General features: G+C 33.9%; 2 protein-coding genes across 6 annotated transcripts in view; both read left to right on the top strand.

Moving 5' to 3' along the window:
• Positions 1 to 8,435, top strand: part of LOC128227127 (CAP-Gly domain-containing linker protein 1-like) — an 87,771-nt gene extending 79,336 nt beyond the window's left edge. For all 5 annotated transcript variants that reach the window (XM_052937352.1, XM_052937353.1, XM_052937354.1 and 2 more), the window contains 4 exons: positions 788 to 960; positions 1,840 to 1,959; positions 3,222 to 3,319; positions 3,602 to 8,435. In XM_052937352.1, coding sequence (XP_052793312.1) covers positions 788 to 960; positions 1,840 to 1,959; positions 3,222 to 3,319; positions 3,602 to 4,634 — 1,424 coding nt within the window. In that variant the 3' untranslated portion in view covers positions 4,635 to 8,435. The remainder of the gene's footprint in view (positions 1 to 787; positions 961 to 1,839; positions 1,960 to 3,221; positions 3,320 to 3,601) is intronic.
• A 3,778-nt stretch (positions 8,436 to 12,213) lies between these two features.
• Positions 12,214 to 13,344, top strand: part of LOC128226688 (uncharacterized) — a 37,330-nt gene continuing 36,199 nt past the window's right edge. Inside the window, exons 1-2 of the mRNA XM_052936668.1 lie at positions 12,214 to 12,237; positions 12,675 to 12,807. The gene's annotated coding sequence lies outside the window, so the exon portion shown is untranslated. The remainder of the gene's footprint in view (positions 12,238 to 12,674; positions 12,808 to 13,344) is intronic.

The raw sequence follows: 13,344 nt of genomic DNA, 5'->3' as shown, positions 1-13,344 counted from the left end.
GGCGGACCTAATCAGTTAGGGGTAGGGGAACATGTGTGTAGGTTGAAGTCGGTATTCGGTGCAGTCCATTGTGGACCAAATTAGTTAGGGGTAGGGGTGGTGTGTAGGAGGTAGTCAGTACTCAGTGCAAGACACTGGCGGACCAAATTCTGTTATGTATGTATCATAATTACTAATATAGTTACTATTGATAATTTACAGTACTTAATGCATGTCACTCACTGTATTGTGCATGCATTTTCAGCACTCTTCATTCTTGAAATCGCAAAATTTATAAATGGAGAATATATACAATGATTTTTTTTTTTAATATGGTGAAATCATTTATGATATAAACAGTTTTATCAGGGGAATTAATAAACTTTATTGCCAAAGTACAAATGTATACGATCATATAAAAAATAAAAACATGTGCATGTTATATAATCACTACATAAAAACAGTGCCAAGATCAATGCTAAGGCCTAAGAAATAATTGTGTGGTTTGGGTTACATCTTGCCCAAAAACTCTTTTATTTTGTTTTTTTACAAGGCTTTATGTAAGAACATTACTGTCATAATTTAGGAAAGGACTGTATATTAAGAAACACACTAGCAAAAAAATAAATAAATGTTTTTTGTGGGGAGGGGGTGTTGGACTGATGGACTATAAAATTGGTAGGGTTGGCACCTATTTCATAGGCAGCTTCGGGAAACCTGAACCAGAAGTCTTTTTTATGGCCTAATCAAAAGGTATGATTATCCTATCAAATGTTAATGGGGTATTTAACAATTGTCTCCTTTGCAGAATTGCACAAGCAGCACCAGGACAAGCTTGAGGACATCACGAGCAGGTTTGATGGTATAAAGGTCACCCTGTCTGAGAAGGTGGATACATTGAGGTCGGAGTGTGAACGACTCCGGGAACGAGCCCGCCACTGTGAGGATGCCTTGCAGCGGGACTCAGATTTTAAAGTGCAGGTATGTGTACAGATATTTGGGGGTTATGTGTATATACTGTATATACTGAGTTTTAGCCAGAATTTTTGCAGAAAAGGTACAGGGGGCTAAGGGTAAAAACCACACATTTAATCCAGCTTTGAAGAATTTCGAGCATTAAGAATTTTGCAGAAAACTGCCAGATATGTAAATTGTGATGTATTTGTGATTTTATTATGAGTTTTAAACTTATTAAACTTATTAACTTGTTAGTTTAAAGAAATGTTTGACAGTCTTGAGCATTTAATGCTATGAAGGCAGAAGGGTCGAACCCATGCTGGTCTCCATGAGACCAGAAGGGTGCTAATGAAAAAGGGCAAGGTGCAGACCCTTCCATAATTCTTCAGCTAAACCCTGATATTGGGGGTATGATGTAGGAGTGAGACCAAATCCAACTGAGTTCGCTGCTGTGTTATGTCCTTCAAAGGGACTCCGATTATAAAATGAAAGTAGCTGTATGGATGTTCACATGGATAAAACAGCATTTTGAAAAAATAAGGCAAATGGTCTTTTGAACTTCAGATTTTTGACTAAGCATGTAATTAAATTGTTTTCATAAATGCAAATTACAAAACATGTATCAGTCAGTCAGTTTCAATTCAGTCAGTTTCAATACACGTATGAGCTGCACCAAAGATAAGTAGAAAGGTTTTAGAAAAGCTGATCTTAGGCCCTAATTTCTAGAACATTATGTTTATGATAAAAGAGATAAACCATTTAAGTACGTTAAGTTTGACTCATTGAAATAAGCTACTTAAGCCTGTTCGGTTTAAGAAGTTTCAAGAAATTGAGGCCAGCTTATCACAGCTTTTCACTACTTTATTTTTGGACAATATTGTCACTGTATTGTTCTCATTTCAGTGTGCACTGGCGCCATACAAGAACTTACCTAAGGAGATAGAGAGCTTAAAGACCGTGCTTGAGATGAGGAATGCTGAAATCAGTAAACTCAAAACTCACAATACTGAGCTCGCCAAAAAGGTATGGTTTTAATGTTTTCTGGTCAATTTTAGAAACAGTGCAGAGGTGGTATTCAATATTAAACTTAAGTTCATCTTATGGTCATACTTTATTGACTCCATTCATTCTATTGGTCAGTTATTAATAACTAGTAATCCGATTAGCTACATCATTCTTAGATCCAATTAAGGCTGATACTGATTACCAACCCAGAAATGGTGTATTTTGTTCTATATCATTCACGCTCCAGTTACTTAATAAAACTAATGCATTTTTACTCGCCTCATATTTGGAATTAATTTAGCAGCGTTATCGAACAGCAGTAATAACTACATGTTTTTTCTCTCTTCAAAAATTTCTGTCCTCAAACCTGAGCACTGTTTTGTTGTAGAAATGCGGGCAAGATATTTTTGTTTCCTTTTTTGTTGATGAAATTTGGTTTAGGAATAAAATTATGTACAGCGTAACTACTCTTTTTTTTTCTGTACATCAAATAATTATATATGACAGAAACTAATTTCTATTACATATGTAATTCATACAAACTGAAAGCATAATAAAAACGTAATTTGGATCATTTGGCATTGTAGAAAGTATAAAAACAAACTTTCACACAAATTAATATGCTACCTGAATTCTAACTTTAAAATAAGATACATGGATGCATGGATCCTGCGCAGATATTTCATGTATGCATTTGTCAGATGATGGAGCTGTTGTTCAAAATATCGCCAATGTATTTTAAACATGATGGTCATATATTGTCAGATGATGGAGCTGTTGTTCAAAATATAGCCAATGTATTTTAAACATGATGGTCATATATTGTCAGATGATGGAGTTGTTGTTCAAAATATCGCCAATGTATTTTAAACATGATGGTCATATATTGTCAGATGATGGAGCTGTTATTCAAAATATCGCCAATGTATTTTAAACGTGATGGTCATATATTGTCAAATGATGGAGCTGTTATTCAAAATATCGCCAATGTATTTTAAACGTGATGGTCATATATTGTCAGATGATGGAGCTGTTATTCAAAATATCGCCAATGTATTTTAAACGTGATGGTCATATATTGTCAGATGATGGAGCTGTTATTCAAAATATCGCCAATGTATTTTAAACGTGATGGTCATATATTGTCAGATGATGGAGCTGTTATTCAAAATATCGCCAATGTATTTTAAACATGATGGTCATATATTGTCAGATGATGGAGCTGTTATTCAAAATATCGCCAATGTATTTCAAACATGATTGTTATATATTTCATGCAGCTTGAGGAGTTGCCAGTTGCCCAGGAGAAAATCATCAGCCTGCACCAGAAGAAAGAAAACTTGGAGGCCATAATCAGCATGAAGACAGATCATGAAAAGTATGTGCTGCAAGTTATGGTTATCTGTCATATATATGTGTAATATATATGCAAACAATACAAGTTGTGCATAACAAGTACGTTGGCCTGTATTCCATCTAGTGAAATACGGTCATAAACCACTCCACTGATGTCACGTCATAGTGTCAAATTTCAATATGCTAAGTTAAAATAAGGCAGTTTCTGGCTTACAGTTTTAAATAAGTAAACACCAGAACTTTTGGCCATAAAGGAGTTCTGAACTTTGGATTATCTGATTAATTTTAATCATCTTTTTTGCAGGACGCTTCATGAGAGATGTCAAAGCCTGATGCGGAAGTATGACAAGGAATCTCGCGCGAACAAGCGACTCTCCATGGAATATGAAGAACTCATGTGGAAACTCTCCGAGTCGTTCAGTGAGTCTGATGTGGGCACACAGGAAGCTGCATTCTACCAGAAACTTGGAATGTCACCCACAAGTGAGTTGGGCTCTCCGGTGTTTGGGCGTAAGCTTCGCACGCCCAATGGCTCAGAAGGGAGTCCATCGAAGAGCCCTGGATACAGGCGTACACTGTCTTCCAGTGTAGACGACAGAGAGGAGAAGAAATTGAAACGCCGTTCTGGGAATTACCTTATTGATGAGGCCAAGCAAAACCAGAGAGCAACCAGCCCTCTTGCGAAACAGAATCAAAACCCACTGACGAAATCTTGGTCTCCTGGTACCCAGTCTAGTTCCCCTAGTCCAACAAGGATGACTGGGAAAACAGTGGGAAAAATGTCCCAGTCATGGTGTGTAGAGATGGACAATAGTCACGAGGGAGTGGAACCTGCGAGCAGAATTCCACGCAGCAAATCTAGTTCAGAGAAACAGTCTCGACGTAAATTAATCACTGCTGATATTGACAGTGGGGAAAATGTTGACAATGACAAGATGTTTGTTTCGACAACCGAATCTTTGAACACAGACTCGCACTGCATAGAAGAAAGTGTTGAACTTTCTGCAAGTCTGAAATCCAATGGGCTTTCGGAGAAAAGTGAGGACTCGTTTCAAATTTCCTCTACGCCAAGGTCGGGTCGTGAGACTGTGACCTTGTCGACAAGTTACAATGTGTTCAATGAAAATGATCAGGACAACCAGTCCATGGCAAAACAGGACAGTGGTGAATTGAGGGACTCGCTAACACAGCCGGCAAACCAGTCAACTTCAGGTGCCAGTCTGCGGAGTGAGACTGTGTTATGTCCTGTCTCAAAACTGCCTATTAAGTCAGATAAAAGTGATTCAGATGACCATTCTGCCAGTAAGGGGAAAAGCCACACTGAAACTACTGTATGATCTTGAGAATTCAAATCATTTTGCGCAATCGGAACACCTTAGTTATTTTCAATAGAAAACAACCTCTGATGAATATGGGTAGTTTACAATGTCAGAATTCTTTACATTTAACTACGCTGCAAGGAGATTGCGTAGTAATTTTAACTTAGTTGTTATGTCTAAGGACTTTACTCTTTATGAATCTAAATTATTTATGCAAAAAGACACTTCACTGGGAAACAATTTGAACTAAGTAATACAAATTACATGTTAAAACAATACAACTTATTAACAATATGATTATTTATTTTACCAAACTACCTCTACATGACTGTACACTGGTATACATCCAAGGTCGATTTCAATGGAAAATGGCCACAGTGTTCCGATTACATTTTGAATACAGTTTAACTAATTTGTGAATATGTAGAAAACAAATATGTGTCTTATGTGAAAAGAGCAATAGTGTTCAATTATATTCTGTTGATTTTTTTCACTTCTTTGTGCTAAATAATTATATTTAATGTTATGATATTGTAGCTTGGTTAGGAAATTATTTGCTATTTTGTTTTCAAAATTGTGTAAAACATTGCATGTAATCGTCAGAATATGCAATTATTTCTTTTCTATCGATTGTGGAATTTTATTAATTATGTTTTTAGTTGTACTTGCAGTAAATTAACGATCACATGTCTTGATTTATGCAATTTCTTGCTTGAACAACTTTGTAGATGGTAACCTTCTATTCCCTATCACAGAAAATTGTGATTACTTTAAAGCCATTCATTTATTAATCATGTGTCAAATCTTTATGTAAAATAAATACTTCATGGGACCAAACTTCACTCCATCCATAAGATTAGTTGCTGAATTGTGAAAACGGCTTATATATAACATGCTGATTGTTGGGAACTTCGTTAAAGTTAACAACATTTTTAACGTCATCATTGTTAACTTTCAAATCTTCGCTACACAGGAAGTTTCATGGACATTCTCGTTATTTGCAGTACTTCTTATACTTTTTGAGGCAACTGTTACAGCTGTGTTTGTTTCATTTAAAATTATCAGTACATCAATAAATATTCCACGTTAAAAAAGATGCCATTAACAATATTGTTTACTTTTTTCAAAGTTCTGAGTCATCTGTCCAATATTGGGCTGATAGTCCATAAATTGGTTAAATTTAACAACGCGAAAAGATATCGTTAACTTTTAAATGTGAAATATTTGGTGGTATACTCACATATTTAAATATTAAAAAGTACAGCTGAGACAGTTGCACCAAATTTTAGCAGAAATACAGCAGATCAAAAGTGTAAATGCGGTAACGATTAAAAGTTAACAACGATGGTTTAACAACATTGTTAACTTGAACAAAGTTTATAACCAACGAGCCAATAATGTGTGTGATGACTCTTGCAGGTATGTTTCCGGTGAATGAAATTCTGTATTTGTAATAACTATGCTGTATTATACTTTGTGAAAGTGTGTTATAAGATATATAAAAGCGAGTTGTCTAAATATATGTCAGTGAATAACATGTATCATTGAATTTGTTATCCGGAAGAATTGTATGTTAATTAATTGGCAGCCAATTGTATTGAACCAGTTAAGTCTTTGGTTTGGTTAAATTTGGCCAAAAGATTAATTGATTGGTCAATATTTATCCAACAATTAATATTGACCAATCAAAATGCTTAATGAGCACACTAGCTGAGAATAACTTGTGGACATGTTCTCCAGTTTTATACATTTGCTGCTGCTGATGATTATTATGAGATTGTTACAAATTTGTCTTTTACTCAATTTTGATCTATTTGAAACATTTGGTCAATGAAAACATGACATCAAACATTGTAACCTCTTCATTTACTTACCATTAGAACTGTTTGCAAATAAACATGCATTTCAATCTGTAAAATAAAGAACGTCCACAACGCAAGTTTGTGAAAACTGCCCTAAGGTTATGAACGTATGTTTGTATGACAAATTGCCTGCAAAACTGAATGTGATTATGCAAGAATAAGCATGTTTTTCAATGGTGCCAAATTTGTATATATTGTAACACTGAAATCCACCATGGGCAGTAACTGCTTATGTAATTTCATCCTGTTGAATAAAGATATGTAAGAGTTATCTCTCTTACTCTCTTAACTTGCATATTTTAACAAACCAAAAACTAAAGGAATTTATATGAAATTATTTCATTTCTGATTGATATCAGTAAGATACTACATCTTACAAATGTAGTTGCTGCCAAAAATATTAAAATGATCTCCCCTTGAAAAACAAAAAAAATCATTCCAGATTTTGATGAAAAAAAACTTGTTCTTTTTTTACATTCAGTTGAACTATTGAAATTCTGATGGCATTAATTTTGATGATGAAAATTTTCCAGTTGAAGTCCTTAAAGCTGTACTCTTACTGACTAATGGTTTTGACAAATTTTTGTGTGTCTTGGAATGAGCCAATTTTTTATGGAAATGAGACTGCTGACAAAAGATCAGATTGCAGTTTTTCATATTTCTGTTGGAAAATTAATGTTTAATGGCCAAAACGTTACTGACGCTTTAACAAAATGCATAAAACATCAATTTTTGAATGTAAATATGAAAACTTGTGATCTAATTTTTTGTCAGCAGTCTTATATCACTGGTTTTCATGCATTTTCGCAAAAAATGGCTCATTCCAAGACAAAAAAAAAAAATATAAAAAAATGTCAAAACTTTCAATCTGTGAGAATGCAGCTTTAAAACTTATTTCTGTACTGCAATTGTCATAATTTTTATTCCTACAGGATTCAGGTTTTCCGTTTAGAATGTGATTTTTGTCTATATACATGTAGGCTGTGTTATTTATAGTTTCATTGTACATATTGTTGTATTTCAATGTTCATATTGCTGATGTATCATGGTATTCATTTGAACAAATTTGTGTGCTTAATATGTAATGTATTTGTTATTTTTAAATAGTTTGTGAGTTTATTTATTTATTTCTTGAATATACATATATATATATAATGTTTATGTTGTCAGTTTTACTTAATGTTTGTCAATTTTTCAGCAAATTTCAAAGCTGCCTTCATTCTTGATAGCGGATATTTTGTAAAATTGAATATTTTCATTTAAAATAAATTTTTATTATGTACAAATTGATAAATTGTAAATAAAATGAAATGCTCTATCTTACACCTCATAGGTTGGCCCTGAGGTTGTACTCAATATTCAAATTAAGCAACTCTTATGCATCATTGACTTCATTCACTCTATTGGTCAGTTATTAATAACAAGTAATCCGATTAGCTACATCATTCTTAGATCCAATTAAGACAAATACTGTATACCAGCCCAGAATTTAAACGCTGCCATTTCAAAATTACAGAAAAGTATGCCTTGTGTTGCCATCTTATCACTGCAGGTATCGTAGGATAGCTATTTCAAATTCAATATTTCAGAGTATTAAAACATATACTTCAAAACTTAGAGGGTATTGCTCACTTAAGGCGAAGAGTTTCTGATTTTGCAAGCACAACTGTCAGTTCAACTTGCGACAACCACTTAATATTTGATTGAAATTGATGACTTTATTTTCTTTGGTCATAGTCTCATTGATGAGATGGCCTCTACTAGTATAAGCAATTTCTTGACAGTTGGTGCGTTTTTTTTGCCATATTATGATGATCAATATAAAATGAAATAGAATAGGTATGATAACCATCTTTCAAGTCTAAGTTTGGGATTTTTCTATTTAAGGCTGTATTTCATTTGTTGGTAGCAGAGATGCATTGCTTGTATTATATTGACAAATAAATGTTACAATTTACTGTGTCTGATTTTGTTTCATTCATGAACATATACAGCTTGTCTGTTTATATGCACTTAAAAAAACAGCATCCTATAGGTTTGCAATGTCGGTAGGTAGGTCTTGGTAGGTGTCTCTGAGGTTGGCATACCAGATCGTGTCTGCATAATAGCTCGAAAACGATTTGACCTAGGACCAGATACTTCAGCAGTTGACCTTGACCTGTAGGTGACAACTCTTTGGAGGTTAGTAGGTCAAAGGTCATGGTCAACACTCTGGAATACTTTATCGGCGTAACTCAATTTCGGTTTGACTTATGGCTATAGAACTTCAGTGATAGGTTGCCCTTTAATAGTATGACCCCTAATTGGGGAGGGTGTTTAAAGGTCAAGGTCACAGTCAACAGGCTCATGATATATTTGGCTGCAGTTCCAAATTTGAAATGTTTGTCTAAAATGTCAAGTTAACATTGTTGAATCATTCATAATTGCTGCATTTTTTCTTGAAACGTCTTTATACAATAGTCCACATGCTGCGCTTCGAGGACATAATGATTAGAATAATAACAACTTTATATAACGAAGGTTACATACTAAGTGTACAATCATTACAGACATACTACTTATTTACAGCATGGTCTTCACACGAAAAGTATTACAAAAACACATATACTAAGTTACATATTAAGCAACATACAAAACATACAATCACACTATCACTATCATACATTTCTTCGACAAACACAACTCAGTTTAATATGACGATTATAAATTACAATAATTTCATACTGTAAATAATGTAGATATATTCAGTAAAACCACATTCAATCAATATATTTTCAACCTTTACATGTTTGGTAGTATCCGTTACAAGTTGTTGCAAGAATGTCATATACGTACATTAACACATTGTAAACAATGAACTATTTATTATAATGTGAATTAAATAGTGTCAAGATTTTTTTTCATGTGATAAAATTATTCTGCCAATAAGTAGCCTTTAATGCATGTTTAAAGGCTGGTAGCTTATCTTGACATTTAATGTATGTAGGAAGAGAATTCCAAATTTTCATTGCTTTATAGGCAAATGTATTTTTAATATAGTTTATTCTAGGTTTTACAACAAACAGATCCTTGTTTTCCGAAGAACGCAAGCTGTATAGTGCTCATTTTTGGCAAATGTTAACAATTATGTGAAGTACGAAGGAGTCAAACATTTCATGCTTTTGAAAACAAGTAATGAAAGATGATAATAGCACCTTTCTTCAAAAGATAGCAACCCTGACTGTTTGAATATGTTTCCACAGTGGCTAGTTCCCGACTTCATTATTAGCTTAATCGCTCTTTTCTGAATATTAGTGATTTTTGTGTTATCTGAGGAATGTGCAAGTCCCCAGACACTACAACAGTACTCCATGTTTGACATGATATATGCATTATAATACAATAATTTCATCTCGTCTGTTAGGTAATATGCTATTCTTCTTAGAAGTGCCAATTTTGAATTGAGCTTATTCACTACAGTATTAACATGTGTATGCCATGACAATGTCTGATCAACATGCACCCCGAGGACCTTTTGACATTTCACGTTTTCTACTGACAATCCATCTATTGATAGTTCAAGTTGCAATGCATGTTTTGCCTTATAATTAGTACATGTACATATAATCATACATTTGGTTTTTGATGGATGGATTGGCATAGTATTTGTCTTACACCAGCAGTTCACACTATTACGACTTTTTTGTAGATCTGATTGAATGCTCAATATACTTGGACCTATTTTGTATAACGTGGAATCATCAGCATATAAGTCAATACATGAATTGGAAGAAATTAAAGGCATATCATTGATGTATATTAGAAAAAGTAAGGGACCGAGTATTAATCCTTGATGGACACCCGACATAGTTTTCATTTTCTCAGAATTAATGTTGTTCCCTTTCACAAATTGCATCCTGTTAGTCAGATAGGACCTTAATAACTTCATAGACCTTTCTGTGACGTGATAAAGTTAAAGTTTGTGTAAGAGTATTTCTCACTAAGAACTAAGTCAAATGCTTTTCGGAGATCAAGATACATGGCCCTTACATAATCACCACTGTCTATACCCTTCAACCATGTATCTATAAGATGGGTTAATGCAGTCTGACATGAGTGATTTGGACGGAAACCCGACTGATTTTTGTGTATAATATCCGTTCTCTTAAAAAACATTTGCAACTGAGACGCAATATGTTGTTCAAATATTTTTGATAAAGTATTGAGAATGGATATCGGACGATAGTTTCCCGGTTCGTTTGACACACATGTTGTTTTCAAAGGTATTGTACTGGCCTCGATCTCTTCGGCGGCGTCGTAAAAATAACCTTTACCATGGCCATAACACAACAATCATTTAAAAAAATTCACATACAAATCTGTGCGCATGATTACAGGAGGGACAATATGCACATCTCTAGTAAGACCCACAATCCTGTACAACTGTAATAACTAGTCATTTATGACCTTTGATGGTTTGCAAAATCGTGCAAAACATTATCAATGGTCTGAAGTTAATAACCTTTCAAGACCATCACAGGAATGCTCACAATATTTGCTTTAAAAGGGCTCGTTAACGTTTTATGAGGTCGGACATCGAAACAATTAAACAATTTGTGTGAACTGTTAACAAAATGTTTGTTTTAATGATAGAATATCACCAAAAGTTCAAATGGAATTTTATTGTAAATTATTATTTAAAGATGCACTCATACTCCCACTTAGAGCTGCAATCTAAAAGATTGAACGTTTTGACAACTGTTTTATTTTTTGTCTTGGAACAAGCCAATTTTTGCGAAAATCCATGGAAGCCAGCTATATAAGACTGCTGTCCATAAACGGTTTAGGAAAAAATCATAAAACATCATTTTTTGAACTTAAATATAAAAATCTGCGATCTAATTTTTGTCAGCAGTCTTATATAAATAGTTTCCATGGATTTTTTGCCAAAATTGGCTCGTTCCAAGACCAAAAAAAAAAGTTGTCAAAACCTTCAATCTGCGAGAGTGCAGCTTTAACCCCTCGATTGCCTAGAAAAAAAGCCGCCGAACGTGAAAAACAGGTTATGGGGCTACATGCTATTAGACATTTGGACACTCGGCCAAAGGTCACGAAACTTACTGCGCCGTTGTCCATGAAGGCCATGGCCAGTATATTGGTATACATTTGTTCACAATATCAAGCCCAACTACTCCGGATACTAAAATACTTAAGGTCATTAAACTGAATGCGCCGTTGTGCATTAAGGTCATGGTCAGTATATTGATATACATTTGTTTACAATGTAATATCAAGTCCCACCACTTCGGATAATAAAATACTTTAATGCATACAGAAAAAAAACACACACTTAACCTGATTTATAGCCCTTTGTTTTTTATGCTATTCGCATTCGCCATTTATTCTTGAATGCTCATTGGAATTATGTACATTGTACATGTTTGAGGAAGATTAGTTCAAACACGCTGTTAATACATTCATACAATTGTTCATGGTGCTTTGTCTTTAATTGCGTCAATGCTAATTCCACGACAGCTTGCTCTTTGTGTTCAGAAAATATAATGACATACAGTACCTGGTCCCGGACAGATTAAATCAATTGTTGAAATCGGATATTGACAACTGAAAGAGGACTATTATGTAAACATTAATTGATGCAAATCGCCCTATCGATTTCTTTGCATCAACAACATTGACGGTGTTCGAATTCTTTGTCTAATGAAATTTAAATATTCCTATTGCGACGGATTAAATTTAGTTGAAGCATTCTGGGTATTCATGTATGACGGGAATAAAATAATATGGACATTCCACTTCAAGTTTTTTTTAAGAGGGTATACACTTATCAGGACGCCCATGCCTATAGTGGCGGTAATACAACTATCTGGACTTCAGTATAAATATTTTTAAGGAGGGAATAAAATCATCTGGACTTCCATGTATCTAATTCTTAAGGCGGGGATAAAACTATCTGGACTTTCATGTATTTGTTGTTGTTGTTGTTTTTTTTTGGGGGGGGGGGGGGCGGGATGATAAAATATTTGAACATTCATATTAGCGGGAATAAAACAAATCTGGACATTCATATTGGCGGGAATAAAAACTATCTGGACATTCATGTATTTAGTTTTCTTTAAGGCGGGATGATAAAATATATGAACATTCATATTGGTGGGAATAAAAACTATCTGGACATTCATGTATCTATTATTTTAAGGTTGGAATAAAAAGATCTGGACCGTCATGTATTAAGTTGATTTTTAACAAGACGGGAACTTTAAAAGAACGATTAAAACTTACAACATTAAGTGCCAATAATTGTGTGTTTTTTATCAAGTGGGTTGTGAAAGGTTTGTACTAAAGGCGTTTTTTTTAAAAAGCTCTGCTATCGAATAACTCCGTACTGTATACATTTGTATAATGTACAAATGTATAATTCATGATTTTACGAATAAATGTGTGATATTGTTACGAACTAGCTCTGTCAGCCAAGTATTAAATCTCACAGGAAAACTGTTTTATAATTTGAAATTTATAATTCATCACTTTGAAATTTCCATCATTTGAAGTCGGACAGTTTAATTGATGATCAATATAAAACAATAAGCGGGGAAGTTTTACTTTTGCAAGGAAATTTGTTGTCAGTGGCATGAATATTTCAGGAGACGTGTAATGTAATATAGTGTTTGTTTTATAATTCTATTCCGTTAGTTCTATGCATTTATTCTGCAGTTCTGGGACGTCAAATTTTTGCTTTAATTGCGCTTTGCAGAGGGTGTATGATGGTCTGCTGGAGATCGTTTCATAATGGAATAATTAAAAATTCAAATTCAAATACTGCAATCTCTGTGTTTATTTCATGTCACCATAGTGAAACTGTCTCTTTA

This window comes from Mya arenaria, chromosome 3 (assembly GCF_026914265.1).
Source record: "Mya arenaria isolate MELC-2E11 chromosome 3, ASM2691426v1".
Classification (NCBI taxonomy): domain Eukaryota; kingdom Metazoa; phylum Mollusca; class Bivalvia; order Myida; family Myidae; genus Mya; species Mya arenaria.
Note: the sequence above shows the minus strand (reverse complement) of the source record. Positions and strands in the feature narration are given on the sequence as shown.